At 39.0% G+C, this 23,978-nt stretch overlaps 1 protein-coding gene across 3 annotated transcripts in view; it reads left to right on the forward strand.

The window, feature by feature from the left end:
• The first annotated feature begins 10,189 nt into the window (after positions 1-10,189).
• The window catches only part of LOC132791884 (alpha-protein kinase 1), a 61,952-nt gene continuing 48,163 nt past the window's right edge, over positions 10,190-23,978 (forward strand). For 2 of the 3 annotated variants that reach the window (XM_060800993.1, XM_060800995.1), the window contains exons 1-3: positions 10,191-11,064; positions 15,008-15,368; positions 15,429-15,593. In XM_060800993.1, coding sequence (XP_060656976.1) covers positions 15,219-15,368; positions 15,429-15,593 — 315 coding nt within the window. In that variant the 5' untranslated portion in view covers positions 10,191-11,064; positions 15,008-15,218. Of the gene's footprint in view, positions 11,065-15,007; positions 15,369-15,428; positions 15,594-23,978 lie in introns of all 3 variants that reach the window. The other variant, XM_060800994.1, reaches the window with a different exon arrangement.

The following is a 23,978-nucleotide window of genomic DNA, read 5'->3' on the forward strand; positions in this document are numbered from 1 at the left end:
GAAAATGTATCTTTTAGTCATTATTAAAGTATTTTGTTGTCATTATTAAATATATTTTTATGTATGCAAATATTTATCTAAAATGTTTTCTACGAAAGCTGTCATTATCAATGAATACTACCCATTTGGGCTCCCTCCCTCTTCCAAGTGGAGCCGCCCCTGTAAGTGCTGACATCAAGCATTTGTCGGTATGTATATATGTATGTGTGTATGTGTGTAAGTAACTACTTATCATATGAATCTGTTTGTTTCTAAACTTGCGACTTTCTAATGGATTCGTCTAATGCTCAAACATACGCGTACATTATAAATCTCCGCTTTTTCTGGCATTTATAATTTTTTGCAGCTTTTTTTTGCATTAACAATTGCTTAAACTTGATTTGGATGCTTCTTAAAATTACTTGTTTAAAAAAAGCAAGAAAAGAAAAATATCAAAAAGCAACAACAGTAAACCATAATTGCGCTGAGAGCTTCTAAAAGTTGTGCACATTATTAGCAACTGCGCTTGATGCTGACGTCGCTGCCAGCGTCGACGCTGTTATCGTAGCAGCTTCGGCCTGCGCGACGCCCGCGCAAAAAAAAACAGCAACGCTCGCTTTTGAGATTTGGCGCGGCTTTAAAAGCTGCGCTGCAAGAAATTAACAACAATAAAAGTTGAAAATTGTTTGCCATGACAAAGAAAATAATCGTTAAGCTTGGATTTTTTTTTGTTTTGTGCTTCGTCTGGAGGAGGCGAAGACAGTTGAAAAACTCGTTTTGGGTACGCTTTGATTTGTTGTTATTGTTTTTTTTCTTTTTTTTTTGGCAACACTTTTTTTTTGTCGGTTGTCCGTGTTCAGCAGGCAAAGTGAAAATTATTCGCCGCGCCCCGTCAGCAAATGTTGAATACTTTGATTGTTGTGCGCTACAGAAATACCAAAAAAAGAAAAAACCAAAAATAAAAGCAGCAAAAAATAGTTAAATTTTAATGGCACGATCAAAAATTTTCAATGATTTTCGATACGAAACTTCGAAATGATTCACCTGCTGGCCTAATGATACATGCGTGGGAGTGGGATGGCTATGCAAACATGTGCATACAATCACACATATGAATGTATGTACATACATACATGCATATGTAAATATGTATGTGCATACATACATATGTAGTGTGCCTGTTGCTTTATTCTTGAAACTTCGTTGGGTTTTTTACGCCGTTGCTGTTGTTGGTTGATGTCGCTGCTGTTGTTGCTGCTGCTTCTTCTTTTGGCGCACACAGCTGTTCCATAAAAATTCCTTAACGTTTAATTTTAGCAACAGAAATTGCACAAGAGGGAAAATGCAAGAAAAAACGTTTATTTTTATTATTGTGCAAACTCATTTACATGCACACAAACACACACACATACGCCGACGCATACATAAACAAGAGCAGCAAAGGAAGCGGACAAACTTTAAGAGCGCAAGAGAGTATGAGCGACCGCGAGAGAGCGAGTGTGGGAGAGCGAGTGCACATTGTGACGACGGCAATGCGTGGGAGGGGAACGTCAACTCTACTACTCTCGGCTATGCTTAACCTTGAAGTCATCTCTTTTCTCTGTTTGTTCTGTATTCGCTGCACATGCATACAAATGTAAATTTGTGTTCAAAATGCAAAAAACAGCCCAACGACGACGTCGACGCAACATGGCAGCGTTTCGCTATTCTATGTACTTTGTTTGTTTGTGTGCATGTTAGTGTTTGTATGTAGGCAGTGTGGAAGAGCAGATGTACAGCGTTGGGCTCCCCTCTCATCATTTTCCTTTTAATGCGTCCCTCTCGAATTGTTGTTGGCTCTGTTCTCCATTAATCTGCTTTTCGTTTGTGCTCATGGGTATGTGTGTGTGTGTGTGTGAGTTGGGTTTTTATTCTCTTTTTTTGCATTTCATGTTCATTTCCTTTTGTCAATTGAATTTAATGGAGTTGGCTGCGACTGGAAATGGGCGTCTGCGCCAAGGGTGGAATTGATCGTCGATCAACTTGATCACAGAACCATGCATAAGCGGGGCCGCCCTTAGCCCTTAGGGGTTGCTTCGCTTTGGCCACACAACCGAAACGGAGGGAGCATCTGTTCTGTTTTGTGGCAGCTCTGCAGCTGTTGTGTTTTGTGCTGTGTTGCATGTTTTGTTGCCCTCTCCTGCTCTGGGGGTAGGAAAAACCCTAATGCACCTCGGGTTCAAGTCCCCGGTTGCCACAAGTCGGGGCCTGCTGTCGTAATTCACCCATACACAAGCACGCGACACAGAATTTAACAACCCGGTATCCAATTAAAAGAGTTGTTATTTATCGATATCGATAAATGCAATTGTGCATATTTTAAATAGAGCATAAGGGAATTTTTTTTAAATTTTCAATTATTATTGATTATTATAAATAGACGATAAGCTCGATACATTTTATCAAAATCATTTTGTTTGGTTTTTATCTAAATATTTTTGAGCATAGCATCTTGTTATAAATTAAGCCAGCTTTAATCGTCTATCGATATCGATAAATATCACTATGTACTCTAAATTTTGTTTTAATATACATATACATATACAATATGTATATCGATATGTATAGAAAATCTATTTGAAATTGTTAGTTTTTAATTTTTTTGTACACTTGCAATTATTTTGTACTTCCAACATAGCATAGCAATTAAGCCAGTAATAATAATTTATCGATATCGACATATGAACAAATGCGTTGAGTTCATTGTTATACTTTTTCTTCTATTTCCAATTAATATGCTTTGCAACTAAGCCTGGTATTAAATAAGATCTAATAATGTTATCGCTTTTCGATATCAAGCAAATCAAATTCGCCTTAAATTCGCCGCGTTTTGTTCTTGTCGCAGTTCTCTTATCGTTTTCCCTTGCAATATCAAATTTGCAATTTTACGTTTCGTTGAACTTTCGCTCGGTATCCTACCGCTCATCGATTTTTAGGGGTTGAAATGCAACTTTTATGTTTCTGTATTTATTTATTTCTTTTTTTTTGCCAAGTGCAAGAGTCCCGGTGTCTGTGATCAACGGCAGCTGTCGGAGCATGTTTCATTCGATGTGTGTTTTTTTGTGGGGCCTTTCAAACAACCTCTTTTATGCCAAATGCGGATCTCCATGCGGCCAAAGCAGCTTTCCACCCCAAAAACAACTGAAATTGCCAACTGAAACGCAAAAGGGCCACCCTCGCACCCTAATGGACAGCCCGAACAAAAACAGAGCACAGCCCTATCAAGGACCACCCGCCAGCCAAGTGTGTCGACGTCGTCATCTGCTTGTGATCTGAGACTGCTGATGCTGCTGCTGCTATTGCTCCATGTTAGGGTTGCTTTACTTAATGCGTGTCCTTGTCAAACGCAAAAAGCTCTTTCTTTGCCAGCCCATTTCCGTTGCCGTTGCCCGTTGCCCGTAACAACCCCCCACACACGCACACGCAGCAAGCGAGGGTTGAAAATGCGGTTGCAGTCGCAGAGGGGATCATGCTTGGCTGCCGTTGCTGTTGCCAGACGCCCGACGACCGACAACCGACGCCCGACCACCCCCTCGATTGTTCTCCCTACCCTTGGACAATGCTAGTTGCCCTTGTTTGCTCCGTACGTAATAAAATTTCGCTTCGTTTTGTGCTCTCTTTCTCTCGCTCAATGCTCAGCTCTGCTCTTTGGGTTTGGGGAAATCAATAAATCGGGGCGGATCGGAAATAGAAAAGTACGCAGTTGCTAACGTAGTTATGCGTCTGATTGTATGTGTTTTTTTGTTTTGTTCTATGTTAGCTCAAAGCTGCCTTTATTTTGATATTTCAGTAATCTTTTCCTGCTTATTTTCAGCATAAGAAACACCACATGCCATACGGCTCATAATCCATCTGATTCCAACCCTCAGAAATTTCAAAAGCATTTCGAATCATAATACACCAATTACTAAATATAAACCTAATCAAAACTTTTGCTATTATTAAACATTTGGTAACGATAATTTGCTTCCCAAAATTACTTGTTCCCGCAGAATTTCTTTATATTCTCACAGCTCATGAAATCGAAAACGAAACAGCAAATCATTTGTATTAGCAAAAGATTAAAATGTTTACAATTGAATAATTTGTATAAATACTATTGAACGTATTCATTATAAGATTTTCAAATCTCACAAAAAAACTTAATAAATTGCAATGAATTTTAATAGATCGTAACTGATTCTAATGCACATCAGAATTTTTAATGGGTTTCAATTCAAAAATTGAATATAGAATTTTAACATATTAAAAATTGACAGATTTAATTTTGTGTCTTTAACATTTAAGTATGTATTTTATAAAAAGGTAAATAAATATACAAACATTTATTTTGAATTGTATTTTCTTAGATTTGAATTTTTCGAGATTTGCACTATCGTATCGTAGTCTTTAAACATACATACATATGTAGATTGCTTTAATTAAATAAATTATAAATAACGTAATAAAATTAACATATTAAAATGAACATTCGAATGGCAAAATAGTTGATTTTGTCATGAGTTTATTTCGGTTTTGCCCCTAATCCAGCTCCAATGAGCGTCTTCCTTTCACTTGATTAACAACAAAAACTCTTCGCACAGAATTTTTGTTAAACATTTTCTCATAGTGACCCCAAAAAGCGATACATAAACACATATGTATGTATGTTATGTATGTAAGGATGAACATACATATGTATGTACATAATTTGCAAGCTGAAAGCCAAAGAAAACCAGAAAGTTCCATTAACGAAAATATTTTTGGCAGCCTCATTTGGGCAGGCAGAGCGTCGTCTTCGCAGCGTAGAGTGGGAGCGAGCGAGCTAGCGATGCGGGAGAGAGAGAATCAGAGAGAGGGGACAGCCGATTGCGAGCATTCTTTGAAAAACCCGAGAGCCATCAATCACTCACACACACACACACACACAAGCGCGCACATACACACACACACTATAGCCATGCTAATGCTTCGAGTTCGAATGAAAACGAAGCTCAGAATTTGTGAAAAAGAAGCGCAATCATAATGGAAATCAAAGCGTACAGAAATAGCAACAAAAACGCAAACACACACACAAGCACACGCACGGCAACTGAAATGAAGTGTGTAGAAAGCAACAACAAGAAACTCGTCTGTGTGTGTGTGTGTGTGTGTGTGCGTATGTTTTCGGCGCTTGGGCTGCCAAATGCGAAAGCACACACACACAGACACAGATGAGAGCTTTCGAAGTTGACGACGGCCAACGAAAATCGTTGAAAAACGAAAACATCAAAATAAAATTCAATTACATATTGACTTTAAGCTGTTGTTGTTCATGTTGTTGTTGTCATTTTTGTTGTTGTTATTATTGTTATTGTTGGCGGCTTCAAAATGGAATGGAATTTGTGTAGAGCTGTTGTTGCTACGAAATCACGTACCACATTCGAGTCGCTCACTCGAGACACAACATTATTGTGGTTGTCGTTGTTGTTGTTGTATTTGTTACTGTTGCTGCTGTTTGTTGCTGTTGCCCGTCTCTCAAGTAAGCGGGTGCGGCATAAATTTTCACTTTGCCCGTCCAAAAACTGTTGCCAAAAAAACCTAAAACGCAAAACGAGTTTTTTCAAATTTTTTTTTTTTTGAACTGTCGTCATTCCTTGATTTTGTCCGGGAATGTACAATATTGTATTTTCTTTGTCATTGGCGCGAAATTTTCAACGACTTGTTGTTGTTGCTAATATTGTGCAGCGCCAGCGCAGCGCAGCGCAGCTTTCAAAAGTTAAGCGCGGGCGGCGACGCAAAAATAATGTGCACAAATTTTTAGAAGCTCAATTATGGTTACCTTTCCACTGTTTTTGTTGTTGTTGCTGCTGCTGAAACAGGCAATCGTAAGCGTTTATTTTTAAACAACAAAAATCAAGTTTTGCGCACACACGAAATAAAAAAAGTTAATTACATATAAAAAAGATTTATACCCACATAGAAAGTTGCATGCGAAAAACAAAAACAACTACAACAAATAAATTGTATTTAAAAATTATTTTCATGTTGGGCAAAGTGAGCGAGAGAGCTTTTTTTTTTCTTTTTTGACGATCCCATGGTAATGCGGTTGATGGGCGTGTAACTGTATGTGTGTGTGTGAGTGGGCGCGCCTGAGGGCGCATCCAATAATGTTTGACATGAAATACGCGAATAGACAATAAAGTGAATTTCACGTTGTCATGTCAGCGCACAGCAATAGCAACAACAACAACAACCGCACAACAACAACGATAACAATTGTGAAACCCTAAACGCAATGCTCGCTGGCTCATGTGATGATGATCCGACACAATTTCCACCCTAAATTGTGGGGTTGCTGAAGCGGGGCGTCGGGCATCGATTGAAGCAAATAAAGCTTCAGGGCCAAAGTACAAAAGCAACAATGCAGCCAACTAAACCAGAAAACTACCCTAAACACAACAACAACGACATCGCCAAGTCAACGTAGCCTCGGATCGAGCAGAGGACGACGGCGACGGTGACGCGGCTTAGTGTAACGATGGCAGCACAGCAGCAGCAATGTGTGCAAACGCATTACGCAGGCAATGCAAGAGAGAGAGTGAGAGCGGGAGGCAGGTACATTGGTAGGGTGGTGCGAAATGAGATCCACACATTTGCAAAGCCATGAGACAGACAAAGAACACGAGCTGTGAGCGCGCCATGAAGTATGTGTGCATTTTTTTGTGTTTTGTATTTGTCTTGTCTCTCATGGCTGTTGCTGAAAACTGCATGAATGTCAAGCATTAAATATTTGTGGATTTCGAGTTAAATTCAACAAAATGCCAGCAGAGGCAGTGTTAAATGGTTATGTCATGTCAATGGACCAAGCAACTGAAGCTAAATCCGTTTTCGTGATGCGGTTAACCTGATGTGTGACACATCAACTGCAACAGCAGCAAAATTTGATGGTTTTCACGTCTGATGTTGCTCTTGGTAGTGTGAGACAGAAGATGCTGACGCTTGTTTGGCCTAAGCTGATTCAGACTTGTTGCGGTGGGGATTGTACTAAGAAGCTTTCCACAAACATGGGAGCGTACATATATATTTGTGTGTGTTCGTGTGCGTGTAAAGAGCGACACTCAGATAAGTGCTCTTGTAATTTAAGACTGATAGCGAAAAGCTCGCCGGATAATCTTTACATAATGACTTCTCTACTCTAATCAATGATTAAGTATGTACATAGAGACGTATGAACAAAAATCAAATAAATTAGTTTAATGTTTACTGCAATGTCCATAAGCTGCAGATTTTCGTTTAGATCACATCACATGCTAACCAGCAAAAAAGCTTTTTGCTAGTAGGTGCTGTTGTTGACAGCGCAGTTAAAGGGCTGAGGGCGTACATACAAACATACACATATACAAGTTGCTTGTAAAGCGACACCTGTGCACCGCTTACAACTTTTACATATTAAGGTTTCTTGCTATGCAATTGCAACAAAAAAATAGTTCTAGGGCAGGTTCCACAAGAGGCAGAGAGAGAGAGTGAGAGTGAGCGAGAGCGAGAGCGGGACTGTGTAAATATGGCACACGCTATATACAGATAAATCCTATCATATCTGTATATAATGCATGCACATACTCGCTAGCATTTCATGGCTGCAATTTTATGCATTTATGACAAAACACACACACATAGACGCATGCGAGCTTCTAGCACACTCTCTTTAGCAAGTGTTACGATGAGGAGAGAGAGAGTGAGTGGGTTAGTGGATGGGGAGGGGAAGTGAGTGAGAGTGCGCATGGGAAGCCAAAACAAGAATAATGCAATGCACACATGTCGCACAACACGCGCACTAATACATAAACGCATGCTGCCCACACACACATGCATGTACTTCAAATTGCAAGAACATATTGTGCATGTGTGTAGAGAGAATTCCATAGAAAAGCGCTTCAATGACGTCAATTGCGGCCCAATAAAGTGTCTACATTTGTTAACTACATTTTTTTGTTGTTGTTGTTATTGTTGTTGTGTGAGTATTTGATACTTAGGCATGCTGCAGTAATACCAGTATCTAAATTAGCTTGCCAACACATACAATCAGCCAAATATGCTGGCAGTGCAAAGTGTGCGCTCGTTTTAAGCCTGCTGGCGCCAGCTAGCGGCTAAGTTTGGCAAAATAAAAAAGGGTGGCCACTGAGGTTGGCGTTGACTTCGCTGCCGCTGCTGACCTTAATATGCATTAATTGTTTCAAGCAGCTGTAAACTAGGGGAAGCTTTTTCGTGCATGTGAGTGTGTGAGTGTTCTATTGCTGACTCTCTTTGTGCGGTCACGCTCACGCGCATTAAATATGCACAGCTTTCGTTTTATGGAGCAGAGCACAGCCGGAGCCGTTGTTGGGTGCTTTTATTTTGATCCCAAGTACTCAAACCACAAACCACGGCACACATTGTGCTCTCGCTCTCACTCATGCGCTGCGCCCAATGCGGCGTGTGTTGTTAGTGTGGGGGATCTTTTGTTTTGTTTTGTTTGCGCTGCTCTAATTGTGGGTGTAGTTGGGGTGCGTTGTGGCTTTTGTCTACACACATACACATAGTTATAATTACTAAGTATGTGTACACATACGTATGTACATATATATACATACATTACATACATACATGTGCTTGTACATAAGTGCATGCGAGGTCAGCTCCACGTCTCTCTGTGGAGTTTGCGCAGTGGAGAGTTTGGAGATTTCGATCGATTTTTCCAACAACATGAAGGCGGCCGAACAAATGTTCTGTATAATGTCATTTTATGTTTAACTTGAAAATTGCTTGAAATTAATCGTCTGTTACGATCATTTGAATGTTTCAATTATGCAGGCCGAGAAGCAACAACAAAAAACAAAAACAATAGCGATTTACATACTTACTACATCATTTTGTTGGCTGGACTGTTTAAAGCTAGAAAACGAGTTACGAGAATATGCAATTATTTTAATGTATTTAGCCTTGATGCTCATGAATGTCAATTAGCTTAATGCATACAAATACACACACAGCGCATACACTCACACTCACACACTCCCAAATTGTCTCGTATGTGTGTGTAAGCTTCGCTTCGCTTTTACCCGCTCTCTCAGGTTCAGTCTGCAAAATGAGTCGCTTTGTATGCGCCAACAACAGTCAACATCATCACTGAAAGCTTTGTGCGAGCGCGATTTTATGGTGTTCGCCACCCACTTCCGCACCCACCCATGAGCACAATACACATACACACACACACACACACATATACATACATACACGCATACGCATGCAAGTCACTTTCGCATTCAGCAGCAGAAAATTGCAACTCATTTGAATTGTTTCGCCTTCATTATGCAAATGCCGACTTTTGGTTACGAATATTTATTTGCTAATTATAAATACATAAAGATAATTTAAGTCTAGCTGCGTTTGACACATCACACTTTCTATATCGTGTCGCAGCATTTAAATTTACGCTGGGCATGACTTCATTTAAAAAATGTTAAGACCCTGTGTTTAAAGTTCTATACTCCCCAAACATGCAAATCGTTTAACAAATCTCATTTGTCTCTTAAATTTACATTAACATTTATATGAAATTTTTTCGAATTCAAATGAACCGCCAACATTTCGATAAACAGTAGTTACCGATCAATAGTTTTACAGCATTGAACTTTTTGTTGAGTGCACATCTCATATGGCAACTCTAAATTCAGTGTGTACACACTAGTTAAATATGTACTATAGGAAATGAATCCACTTCCAATTCACTAAAAACAAACAACTTATAGTAAAAGTGATAGACTAATTTTTTTTTTAATATTTTAGCTATGAATAAAAATATTGAGCAACACTTATTAATTAATCCATTTAAATTTGGCGCTCACATTTCAATTCCAGCTGTTTCGTAAGCAGTGCAAAGAGAAGCAAACAATAGTCAGAATCATGCGCGCAAGTGAGATAGCTAGCCTTTCAAAATACCAAATGCTGCCAGCTAGTTTCAACCATCGTTCGTTTTGAAATCATTTTTAAATAAATGTTTTAGTCTTATTGTTAAAAGTATTTTGATGCGAGAAATAATTAATATTTCCTATTAGCAATCATTTTATCTAATGTCAGTTAAATTATCAGCTAATTTCTATGGCATGCTCGGACACTGTAAACAAAGCGCAACAGTCTGGCAAGGCCAAAAGCATACGAAAATGGCGAACACGAGCAAACCTACGATGAACGACGAGTGGAAAAAAATAATTATTATTTTAAATTCCGTTTTGCCAGCGAAATTCCAACGCGAGCCAGCTACCAAAAAAAAATAAAACAACACAACAAAAAGTGCGGAAAACACAAAACAAGTAATGATAATTTAAACTATGAAACGAGCAAAGTACAATGCGTTGCGTATTGATAGTGAGCAGCTAAATAGAATAAATTAAGTATTTGCAAAAATTACGAAAAAGCAGCTGAAAATCCAATTGAGTCGAGTCGATTCGCAAGTGTGTGCGTGCGTTCCCGTGAGTGTGTGGCGTATGTGTTTGTATGAGTGAGCGAGCAAGAACAGCATAGAGTACTAAAAGGTAGCGGGACGAACGAAAGGAAATAAAAATAAAACGAAAAGTTAACAGTGCAAAAAAGGAAGGAATACGAAATAAAATCGAAACTTGGCGGTAAACTCTGCACACGCCTGCACAAGTACATATGTGTATATATCCCGCTCTTCAATAATTGTATTAGTGCGCGAGTGTGTTTGTGCGCCTAAATGTGCATAAAAATAACCAATAAACTGCGCAACAATAACAACAAAAGCAACAACAACGCCGCCGCTTACTGTAATCGTAATCTATGCGTGCACTACGTAATACATCAACACGTAACGTAAGCGGCAACGAAGGAAGAAGGCGGCAAAAAAAATAAAAAGCCTACGAAAAGTTTCGTCAAATTTGCTGTTGTATTTGCCATGTGTGTGCAAGCAATTATGCAAAAGAGCAACAAATTGAACGACTGTGGCAACGTCAACGCTGATCTACACTACTTGCAACAACAACACATTTAAATATAAATAGCAACAACTAAAAAACCAAAAAATAAAAGGTAAATCATCCCGTACAACAACAGAACAACAATAATAGCAACAAGCGACGCAACAACTAAAAATAAGAGCAGCAACAGCACAAGCAAAAAAAAAAAAAAACAGGCATTTCAATTGATTTCAATTGCCCCAATGTTGAGTATTACATTTATTTACATGTCGTGCGGTGTAGTTAAGAGGGTGAAAAGGGCGGCAAGGGGTGCATCAAATCGTAGTGCAAATTTCCATGCCACCTGCACTTCGGCCTCTCGCCAAACACACACATACACAGTCAAACACAATCGCATTCACAATTTTTGCGCTCTCTCCTCTGTCTCTCTCTTTTCGATTTGACTTCAAAAGTTTCGCCGCCGTCGTCGTCGTTGCTGTGCGACAAGAACAATAATAATCAAAACAAAAATGTTTAAAATCCATTTTCTTTGCTTCTTCCTTCACCCACCGCCGCATCAGCGCTGTGTGTTTTAGTCTGTCATTTGTCTTGTGCTTCTTCTTTATCTACTTCATACTCACACACACAGCGCACATAACACAACACACAAATACTTATGCAAGAGCCAACGTGCAAAACAGCTGTCTCTCTTGCTCATGCATAATCAAAACGCGCCGAAGTGACTGCCCAGTTTACCAGGCACAGTGGGCCGTTAACAGTTTATCGAATAATGATTTTATAGGGTTCTGAAAAGCAAAAAGTTTTTATAGTCTATTTATTTATTAAATAATTGAAAAAACTGTATAATAGTTATTTAAAATAATATTTCAATTTAATGAGCTTCATGTATAGTTTTCGTGTGCTGAACCACTATGGGAGTGTTACAAAGAACGATTCCAATTGGAACCTTAGACAATAAGAAGAAAGCGGCTTATATGCTGGCAAGCAACATGTGTAGGGCATCAGGCAACCAATATTCAAGACCAAACGAAAAATGAAAAAGGCAGGCAGAAAAATAGACACAAAAAATTCATTTAGCAAACAAACAAGCAAAGGAAAACGACAAAGTAGTGGAAGCAAAGAAAGGCTCCAAAAGGCGGCAATTTGACTTCTCACGTGTGTGAGCGTGGTTGTGTGTGTAAGGCGAATATGGCAAGCAACAGGGGACTCGCAAACAATAGCAATAGTAGAAGAAAAAACAAGTGAAGCTAGCTAAAGTGTGAGATCAACTATGGGATACCCGATATTTATATTTCTACCAAATGTAAACACATTGTGATTTTAAAAATATACACCTAAGAATTTGAACTTTAAACTTGATTTAAAAAATATATAATTTGTTAAATAAAGAAAAAATATGTGAAAAATTACAAAATGAAATTTAAATATTAAAATTGAATATCGTAAATTAAAATTAAATAAAAAATACTACAAATTGCAATAAGTTGTGTACAAAAAATGAGTAAAAAGTAAAGCTTTTGTGTGGAAAAAATCGGGATCCTAGAAAGTTTTACTCTCTAGTCATTATAGTTCAGATTCTTAAGTTTACAATTTTTAAAATAATTTTAAAATTCACTTTGTATGCAATGAAATATATTTTATGGGATCGGTTATACCCCAAGACTCTTCAGTTACCGGGTAGAAAAACGTGGATTGGTCGCGTAGATGGAGAACAAGCCGAAGCAGTACCAAAACAACAAACAATCCGCAGCCAAATGCACGACTGATTATAATCTCTTGTGCGCTCTCCCGCTCTTGCTCTCTTTCGCTTGCGCTCTATTGGGTGAGGGGCGCTGGTGGGTGGCACACAGCACTTTCTGTGTGTGCATTTCTTTTTGGCGCGCGCTGTATTGTTTTGATTTCGACTTGGTGACTTTGTTGCTAGACTCAATTTCCGAGCAAGTGTGACCAAAGTTTGCAACAAAGTCATGTAATGAAATGTATTTTAAGCCGTTAAGAGACTTTGTTATCCATATCTATTGATTAATTACTCAAAGGGCAATTTTTTTAGCTGCATACAAAATGTGCAACAAGAACTTATTTCGCTTGAACAACGTACTGTGCTTAGGGCAAGAGAATAAGTCGTAAAAGCTGCAAGTCAATGTTGGTTTTTTGTGTGTTGTTGTCGTTGATTCTGTTGTTGATGATGCCCGTGTTTGTTTGTCTGCGCCTATGTACAGTGAAACCTTTATTAAACGGACATAGTCAACGAGGGTGTCAACTTTATAGTTTATAGTTTGTATAATAAATTTTAGTTAAACTCTTGTCACTCAGTTGTTAATGCAAATTTGTAGTTGAATTCTGAAGGAATTTTTGCTAAAGCGAGCTTTTACTGTATTAGCAACATGCCTAAAGCCTCCTTCCGTTCGTCGAGTTCTATTAAATGCATTGGGTGCACAACCTAGCTGCTGTCTACTGCAGCAGCATCCCTTTCAGCATTCCCATTCCGTATTTTTTTTTGTTTAATTTTTATTTATTTACTTTTTTGACAATAGCAGCAACAACAGCAACAAGAAGTTGAGGTTGTACGTGCCATTGAAATCCGTAAAAAGAACTAAATAAAAAATAAATGTAAAGAGTGTAAACTCGGCACTGAACTGAAACTGGTTTCGGTTTTCTTTCTTTTGGTCCAAGACCAACGTCAGGCCAGCAGCTAGCAGCCAACATTTTACATTTTCATGCACAAAACTAAAAACTTTTCTGAATTGAAGGCATCGGCAATGGGCAATGGGCAAAGACAATGGGTCGCATAGCAAACATTTTATTGCAAAAAATTTAAAAAAAAAGAACTGAAACCACTGAAATGGTTTACTTAAATGCGCAATGTTGTCATGGTTAAAGCATGAAATTAAAAAAACGTTGAGGTAGTCTCAGTGTGCTCTAAATAAAAGAGTGCAAAGTAACATTGGGAGTGCACCTCAAAAAAAAAGTAAAAATTAAATATCGGAATTCCATTTTGTGTTTTGAGTACGGCACCAATGTGGTCCATGGTTAGGCAAGAATTTTTTTTATAAAACTAGTAAACGAAAGGGTAATAATAGATATTTAGTAACTTTGTTATGTTTTCAACATGAATTACAATTGAGTGATTAAACAAGTAATAAAGATAAAAAGATGTGTAAAAGAGTTATAAAGGTAGTATTCATTTATACTTGCAATATGAATTTCAGTTAAATAATTTAAAAAAAAAACTACAAATATTGTATATATAAAACAGACAAAAATTAAAGAAATAATAAATTCAAATTCAGATAAATAATCGCAGTCTATTTGGTACTAAAGCAATCTTTTTTAAAGCATAGAAATTTAATATTGACTTGTTACATTAATTATTTATTTTAAAATACGAACATTGCATAATAATATCATATTTAATGTTTGGACATACGTTTTTTATAAAAAAATGTTAAGAAATAATAACTAACTAATAGACTTTATGTAAACATTATTATGATCGTTTAATATAAAATTCATTGTGGATTTCGAATATTTGTAAAAATGTTAAAGTTCTTGCATAGAGCATTCGCAAGTCGACCTGATGGGCAGGGTTAGACCCTACCTGTTTTTCGGTACGAGACAGGCATAGTTGTGTTCCTCTGTGCGGCGCTGTAATGCGCCTCACAATGGACTCCTTTTACATCGCTTGCCCCAGCAGGCGGTCGGGGCTTGGGGGATGGGGAGGGAGGACTGGGGGTCGGGGCCATTGAGTCCGTGACTACCTTTAAGTTGGCCTCAGTCGCAAGTTGCGTTGCATTTGGTGTGGAAGCTGCAAACGGTTGCACAGCATTGCAACAGTTGTCAGTTGTTGTTTTTGCCGCGTTTATCGATCAGAGAATATTTTGTGAATAATAAATAAAACACATATTCAATTTACTATGCACTCGCGAAGAGCAGCAACTATAATTGAAATGTGGTGGGTGTGCAGACGCAACTAACACACACGCAATTAAAATAAAGCTTTCGTTTAGTTACGTTTTGCTTTGCCTAATGTTTCGTTTTCCATTTTACATTTGCAGCGTCGCTGTCGTCAGCAGGACAACGACAACGCCAACGTTAGCGTCGTCGTCGACGCCGTTGCTGCTAACGTTGTCTTTGCACTGAGCTTTAGGCGAAAGTGAATGAGAGCGAGTGAGCAAAAAACAATAGCAACAACAAATCAGAGCAACAACTAAGAAGAAGCCCCGTGAGACAGAGAGGAAGCGAAGAGAGCACACTCTCACTTACAAAATGGCTGCCGTGCGGGGTCATCAGTACTTTAGTCTGCGCTGGAATAACTATCAGAACACGATGACGTCAGTGTTTCAGCAGCTGCGCGAGGATCTCTCCTTCGTTGATGTGACCTTGTCCTGTGAGCATGGCTCACTAAAGGCGCACAAGGTGCGTATCGATCTACGATCATTAATCGATATTAATTGGTAATTACATTTAATGTTTTAGGTTGTGCTCTCCGCGTGCTCGACATATTTTCAAAAACTTTTGCTCGAGAATCCGTGCAAACATCCAACGATCATTTTACCCGCCGACATCATATTCACAGATCTTAAAACAATTATCGATTTTGTTTATCGCGGCGAAATCGATGTCACCGAATCGGACTTACAGGTGAGTTTTATCCCTCCATTCTAAATAAGCCATTGGCACATTTGCAATTTTCCACGAGTGAAAAGCTCAACGTATCTATTTTTAATCAATTGCATTTGTTATGTCAGTTGAGTTGAGGGGCAGATTTTCTAATTGGAAATCAATAGAATGCAATTGAAACCAAATCAAATCAAATATGTTCAGTTCATACAAATGTGATTGAAAACCTGTGGTCGATATGAATTAGCGATAGGTTTTTTAGATGTAAGAATAATTACGATAATGTATTTTCGTTAGTTTATAATTATTTTGTACACGAAAAAGATTAATTTATTTCCTTTATATAATATCTATTTGTATTTGCAATTAAAACGTTTTAAAGATCTATTCAATACCTACATAAGTCAATATCTCTTGTTTGTCATGGCCTTTCTTATGATATTTATCAGTTGTTTTCTATTTGATTTGTTCATATCTTGGAACACGTCCATAAATAAACGAACCGTAACTATTTATATAAAGCGTTTACATAACCTTTCCACACCTTTTCCATCTGCTCACATCAATTACCTATAAACATACATAGATACGCACATAGTTATACTTTTTAAATTGATCGACAGCAATAAGCGAGAGCAATACACATACTCACATATTTCTATGTGTTCTGGTATCTGCGTCCAGGTTTGAAAGCTTTCCTGCTCTCGCCTAAGCTGCCCAGCTTAGTCTTTCTCTTTTCAACTCACTCCCTTTTAGAAGGGCACCCACTCGTTGCTTCCCGTTTTTGCACTTAACGAACGCACGACATTGTATTTATGTGTGTGAATATTCATATGTCACCATGTATGTAAACATTTGCATATGTGTGTGTATAATTGTCATTGGTGCGCTTCATTAGCTGTTGAATGCGCGGTTGTTGCTGGTGTTGTGTTTTTGATAAAGCAGCTTTTAATTAATATTGATTTCACTGCATTGCAAATGTTGTTACTGCTTTGTTTAATTAACTATAATGTTACAGTGGCTACGTTGCAAGATTTACAATAGAAATAATCATTAAAAACATAAGTAATATTTGCATAATACAATGTCTCTAAAATTTAATGTTCATTACAATATTTAATACTTCACCACATTTTGCTTAACGAATTACTGAACACATTAAATTATTTCGACAGCAACCTTTTTAAGCAAAGACACAAACCTTCGTATACAGTGGTGGCCGGCATTAATGTGCTGCTATGCTCAGCATATTAGCGCTCACTCAATGCACACACACACACACACACCGCACACCGAGGCTCTTGGCTTGAGTAGAAAAAAAGAAAACGCTCAAGCTGACACAACTCGAACGAACGGCAGGCAGCCCACCCTCACTCCTTACTCATACACACAGCGCCCAGGCTGAGCACGGTGGCTTCTTGTGGCGTCGTCGTTGACTGTCAGACTGGCGACTTCCCATTCATGCTGCAAGTTTTGCCTTTGCGTTTGCTTTATTTTTGTTTTGGTTTTTTTTTTCTCTGCTTTTGTCACAGACGTGCGCTCCATTTTTATTTTCGCTGCAAAAGTTTTGCCGGCCATCTGTGTGAGGGTGGGCAAGCCCCCCCTTTCTCCCAAAGGTGGAACAGAGCAGAGCTACGATTGTGTTTGTTTGTATCTCTTTCGTCGTCAGCGTCATCGTCGTCGTCGTCGTAGTCGTCGTCGCCGTTGTTTCTGCACATGTTCTTGGAGTTTCGCATGGTCTCCTGCTCTCGAGTCTCTTTGCCACCACTTTATGTATACAATTTTTTTCGCCCATTTTTATTTTCTGTCTCGTCGTTGTTGTTGGTGTTTCTCGTTGTTGTTGTTGTTGCCCTTGTACTCTTGAATGTTTTTGCCGTTTGTGCGTTGCGACGTCGACCGCAACTTCAATGGCGTCGCTTTGTGAGCGAAGCTTTTGCGGACCGCGTCAACGTTGACGTCGCGTTCGTCTTGTGCCAGCGACGTCGTCGTATTTTGGCGCTGCTTGGCTTTGCTGTTGTTGTTTTTGCTTTTGCATGGTGGCCCCCTTCTTTTTTTTTGTTTTTGGCGCGTCGTCTGCATCGCCTTGAAAAATTTTTTGTATGGCTGCCTGCGACTGGACCTCAGAACTGGACTTTGTGCCGTATTGCTGTCTCCGTTGCACACACACAGCGGTCGCAGGGTTGCCACTTCGTTTATTTTTTTTCAAGCTTAGATTCGATTTTTGCTAGCGTTAATTATGCTGGGCTGTGTGCTTGGGAATGCTTTTAGCAAACGTGGTCAGCTATTGCGCGCTCGTTCGCACTTATCCACAGCGAAGCATTGTAAGCATGTGTAGGTAGATGATTAACTGCGACACACACACACACACGCATGTAGCGTTAAAGCCGTTAAATACATGGATATGTGTGTTTTACATGTGCATGTATTTATTTGCGTGTGTATGGCACACATGCATGTGTCTGCGACAACGGCGACGACGACGCCATGTGCTTGGCTATATTTATTGTATGCTTGCTGGCTTGCTTTTTTTTTTTGCATGCCAACACTTGAGGGTCTTCCCAACGCGTCGCCATCGTCTGCGCTCTCTACACTCCTCCCCTGCTCTGGTTGGCCCCATTGCATGGCCCCCCTCATGCCATCAACGTCACCTTTATCTTCGGCCAACTATGTGAGCAGCTGAAACTGACACACACGAGCGCTGCAGCAGCAGCGACAGCGACGTCGACGTCAGCGACGTTGGACATCAGCAGCAGCAGCTGGCAACCCAGTTAATGGGGGGTGGTGTTGGAGACATAGCGGGCACACCCAACAAACAGTCGCCGACCCGTCCTCTTGCCGCCTCCTCCTTTGGCTTCACCCAGCAACCACTTGGCTTGCATTTTTTCCGATTTTTTCTTTCATTCTTTCTTGCAAACAATTTTTATTTTCTGTGCAGCAGAATTCGTTTTTTTTTCTGCTGGTTGCTCTCTGAGTATTTTTTTTCGCCTCGCGGCACGTCGCCAAAGTGTCTCAGTGTTTGTATGTGTGTGTGAGTGAGCGCCGCCGCTGCTGCTGCTGCTGTGAGTGAGAGCGAGTGGACTTTGGCTTGGCACTTTGAACTTTTTCGAAGGAAAGCACAGGACGCAAAACGCTGGTTGAGCGAAAAGGAGGCAAAATAAAAGAAGAAAAAATTCGAAATTGAGTGAAGCGCAAAGAAAAAAATGCGGCTTACATGTATGCGTGTGTGTGTGAGCGTCCACCAACAATGGCCCAGCTGCTTTTGTGTGTGTGTGAGCTTGGACTCATAGTACACTTTCATTCTCATTCCACGCTTGGTCTCCAAGTAGCTACTTCTCTCTTTCCTTCTCTCTCTCACACTCTCTTGCGATGCCCGACGTTGTGTCTGTCCAGTTCCCAGTTCCCAGTCATGCATTTGGCTTTTTTTCCGTTGTACTTGTTTCAACTTTTCGTCCTGTTTCTTGTCTTCGGATTCGCCTGCTGGCCAGGCTCCCTATTCCTTTCCCATTGTTGTTGTTGTTACTAGAGAGCACAATTTTTTCTTTTGCGGCGCATTGTTTTTGTTGCACAGTGGTGCAATGTCAGTTAGATGCGAAATATATTGAAGCTAAAATTTCTTTAAGCTATGCTATATAAGAATATTATATATTACATTTACAAATAAAATATAAAAAAAGTGGAGTTTTTAAATAATAATTACAAAGTAATTAGGAAACATTTTTAAATTAATTTGCAAAATGTAAGAAAGCTTTGTACAATTTTATTTTTTGTTATTGAAATACTATGAAATTAATTTAACCATTTAAAATGGAAACTTTGTTTATATTTTGTAAAAATTTTTAAATTTGTGGAAAAACTTTGTATTTATAATTTTAATCGATTTTAAGAAAATATGAATTTAAAACAATATTTCACACTAAATATAGAAAAACTATAAAATTGTAATTTATTTTTTAGCTGATGGTTTCATTAGGTAGTTCTTTAACTAGTTTTTGCAATGCCTAGGAATATGTCCACACCCATTTGAACATTCATGCTGCCTGTTCTCGCTTGTAGCAAAACATAACAACAACATTAACAAACGAAGGACCAGCAGAGTGCCCATCAATTGCTGCAATTCTTTTTTTTTTGTCTTTGGTCGCTCGAAATGTTCCATTGTTTTTACTGGTTCTGCCATGCAATGTCTAATACTACCGACCCCCAAACCATCTGAAACACAAGCGAATCTTTTAGCGACATCCAACAACAACACAAATCATGGCCATGCGAATTCATCTCCTCCAGTTAATGGGCGGCGAACATCGTCGTCGCATTTGGTGGCCTGGTCAGTGTTGGTCATTTTCTAAGGGTGTTATATACTTGGAGCACACACAGTCACCTACAGTGTGTGTTTGTGGGGGGAGGGAGATCTCTTATGTAGAATGCGCCACTCATTCGGCGCCACTGTCTCACTCACTCACATACACACTCACACACTTGTAAGTTTGCCGCAAGTTTGTTAAGAAATATGTATGTGTGAGTGAGTGGGAAGTGCGCTCTGCTCATCAATAATGCAAATTGTTGTTGTCTGCAAAGTTTCGTACACGTTTTGAGTTAACGCGAACCACGGTGCGCGTGTTGTGCCGCAATTTTTTTTTCTTCCTCCTCAGCTTTCTCAGCTCAGCTTGCCGTTGTTGTTGTTGCCGGTTGCCTTTGCTGCTGCTGCTCTCAGTGTTTCTTCTCATTTTTTTCGCTGCTTCGATTTTGCTTGTTGTTGTTGTTGCTGCTGCTTGTTGTTGTGCTTGAGTACGTCTCTGCTCTGTACACGTGTGTGTGTGTGCACGACTCTGAGCTTGTGTGTGTGAGTGTGAGTGTGAGCTGCGGCTTGCTTATGTTTTTTTCTTTTTCTCTTTTTATGTGCAGAGAGCGGCGGCTACGCTCTGCAATTTTTTCCGATTGCGACCGATTTTTTTCCGCTGCCGCTGCTTGTCGTTTGTGTGTGTATGTGTATGTGTGTGGGTGCGCTTGTGTGTGTGAAGCTGGTGTTGCTTTTGCTCCTTGCGCCTGGCTGTTTGCTAATCGTTGTCGTCGCAGTCAACGTAGACGCCGTCGACGTCGTCGTCGTCGTCTTTGGCATCATCTTTTATTTGTAATTCGGTTCATCATCATCGTTCATCGTTCTGTCGCATACATATGTATATGTATGTAACTGTTTATGTGTGTGTGTGTGTGCTCGCTGCTGCTGCTGCCGCCGCCGCCTTCGCTGTCGTTGCCTTTTCTTGCCATGTTGTTGTTGTTTTTGTATTTTTTTTCTCTTTCTTTCTTTGCGCGCCGCAGCGGCAGCGGCGGCGGTGGCAGCGACGACGACGGTCAATGCTGCCAACTTTGCCGTTGCCGTTGCCTGCCATCAGACAACATTTGTACTCGGTGGGTCTTGCTTCGATCGGACATTCGGTCGCCGTCGCCGTCGCCACGTTGCTGTAATTATCGCGTATACTCGCCAGACCGTCCGTCGTTCGCCCTCCTCCCTTGCCTTCGCCTTGTTATCGCTGTCCAATTTCCAATTGGAGCCGCAAACGTCAATTGGACCAATTTTGCTTGGGTCCCCCTTTAATTACCTCAACAACAAAAAAAAAGGAAAAAAATCGCGAGAGCGCAAATCAAATTAAAACTGGCCGAAAAAAAAAGAAAAATGTGCTTAAAAATAAAACACGGCGGGTCCTCAATTCTCTTTCTCGCGTAACCCGTTGCACGTTGCCCGTTGCCCGTTGTTGCGTCGTTTTTGTGCAATTTATACTACGCTATACTATATGGAATAAGTGGGGCTGCCGCTTTGCTGCTTATTTTAGCATAAATTCAAGTTCGCGCGCGTACACACACACATACATGCACTTACGCACACACAGACAGACAGGCCGTTGTCTGGCTTCTCGTCCCAATAAGACAACAAGCAGCAGCCGTACTTTATTTCCAATAAGAAATGCCGCGTAACGTATCAAAAATGCAAGCTCTCTAAAGCTTATACGTCTTGCGCTTACGTTACGTGCTTGTCTTATTTTTGTTTGCCTCGTCTTTGGCATTACGTAGTAAAAGTAAAGAGGCATTCCCTCAGACACCGACACACACACGCGCACACACATACAGATCTGCTGGCTGCATATGTATAACAAACACATGTCGCGCTGCCTTAACATTCCTTTTCGTATGACGTTGACGTCGCGTCGCTGCTGCTGCTGCGCTTTGCCAGCTCTTTTGGCATGTGTTTGTGACTGTGCTGGCGTTTGTGTGTATGTGTGACAAGTGCCGCCTGCTGACTGCGCGCTTTACTTTTTATCATTATATTTATATTACACACGTTCGTAGAAATTTTGTATTTATTTTATATGCATTTGCCTTTCGTCGCGATATTCGCGTGTGTTTTGACTTTTCGTCTCCGTCGACGTCGTCGTCGGTTTATTGAACTAGACGCCCGTTCTAGATTTGTTTTCTTTTCTTTTTTGTTCTTGTATTTTGCCGGAACTCCTCTTAGCCACCGTCTTCGTCTCTAATATTTTGAATTTTCAGCATTTTCTGATTAACCATTTAATTCAATTTCCCTTCTTTTGCGCAGCAATAACAACAAAATAAAACGACATATAAAAATTAAAAAAAAAAATAAAATAAATCTTGTGAAAAGCAAAAACCACGTGTTGATAAAAAAAACATTACAAAGAAACGAACAAAACATTTTGCTTCCATATTTCTTCCACAATACTATCGCTCTCTCTGTCTCACTCACTCACATAACTTATACTCATTATTCATAACTAAATCTAAATCGCAACGATTGCGTCCTTTTTGCTCTCTTGTGCGTGTGCTGTTGTTATAATTATTAATTAATTTGACAACAATTGAAAAAGAAAAGGAAAAAAATCAGCAAAATATTTGTATCCACTCATTTTGCTGTGTTTTGGGTCTCACACAATCCTTTACACATACAAATAATACATATAATTATATATAAATATCAAAAGAGTCAAATATATTATTATTGTATGCAATTGATTCCGTCACGTCGTCTACTACAATTTGTCAAATCTACTACAAATCACTAAAAAAATTAATTCGTTACTACAATACTGCGATATAATAATACGACAAATAAGTAAAAACCAACAACCAAAAACTACTGCGATTATTTAAGATCCTGTGCCAACAAGGATTACAATTTTCGAAATTTGCATAAGGTATGTCACATTACAGTTATAATTAAAAAAAAACTTGATGGGGAATGAAAATACTTAAAATAAAGTATATGAGCATATACTTAAAAATTATATGAGAATCATTTCAAATTAAGTTTTCTGGGGAATGAAAATGAGATTCTAGAAAAATATAGGAAATTCATTATTTTCTAAAGATTTATTGTCCTTTTTATTCTTTTCATTATTTGCTTTTACTTTATATTCATTCAGGAAATTGTGTATTTATCTCCTTTTCTGTTCTACATTTTAATTGTATTTTATATTTCACATTTTCAAAAACCCAACTTAAATAATCTAATTTAAAAATAAACTTTATTTCTTAAAAAAAAGGTCCTTATAAGGTTCATTAAGGTACTCTAATAAATTACTTAAAATTAAAAGTTTACTGCTTTGAAAAATTTTGAAAAATTCAAAAAAAAAAAAATTTTACTTTTAAACTGTTCTTGAAAAGTGTTTGCGATAAAGCGAATAAATCAGTGGAAACTTAATAAAAACCGTTGCCTACCTGCAGGCGCTTTTTCAAGTTCAACTTTTACTTACACTTTTTCGACTTTCTTTTTCGAAATTAGCTTTACGCACCTTTCAATGGGCTTGGCTTTCGGCCCACAATGTGCCATCAAATAATGCCATTAATTAGGCACAAGCACACTAACACACACACACACACATACATACACTCGCACACCTATATACTCTTCTTCTTCGTCTCACCACACCCTTAATAACCTTAGTGTTGCTTTCCTTGTCTTGCTCGTTGTAACATGGATTCTCTGAGCTGCTAGCTCGCAATAAGCGACCATCAGAAACAAAACTGAGACATAATAACGGCAAAAAAAATGAAAAGAAAAGCTTAAAATACGTGAAAAGCCAATGGAACTGAGCAAATTTTTCCTCTTTTTTTTTGTTGTCGTGTTGGTTTGGCACACCCAAAAGTTACTTAGTGTATTTGTATTCGTGTATTTGTATATGTTTCTCTGAAGGTTTTTCCCAATATCTATCAATTGAGTTGGCGTCGCCTGTTGTGAACTTGTTTTTTTTCCCCTATTTTTTTTTGTTGGTGTCATAATGTGAAAGTTATGACCACTAAGGCACTAAAACCTAACTTCTGCTGTATAAAAGTGTGTGTGAGCTTTTCAAAAACTTTTGCAACATGCTAAAAACGTCGTTAGCCAAAGAAAAACAAATC

This window comes from Drosophila nasuta, chromosome 3 (assembly GCF_023558535.2).
Source record: "Drosophila nasuta strain 15112-1781.00 chromosome 3, ASM2355853v1, whole genome shotgun sequence".
NCBI classification, from domain to species: domain Eukaryota; kingdom Metazoa; phylum Arthropoda; class Insecta; order Diptera; family Drosophilidae; genus Drosophila; species Drosophila nasuta.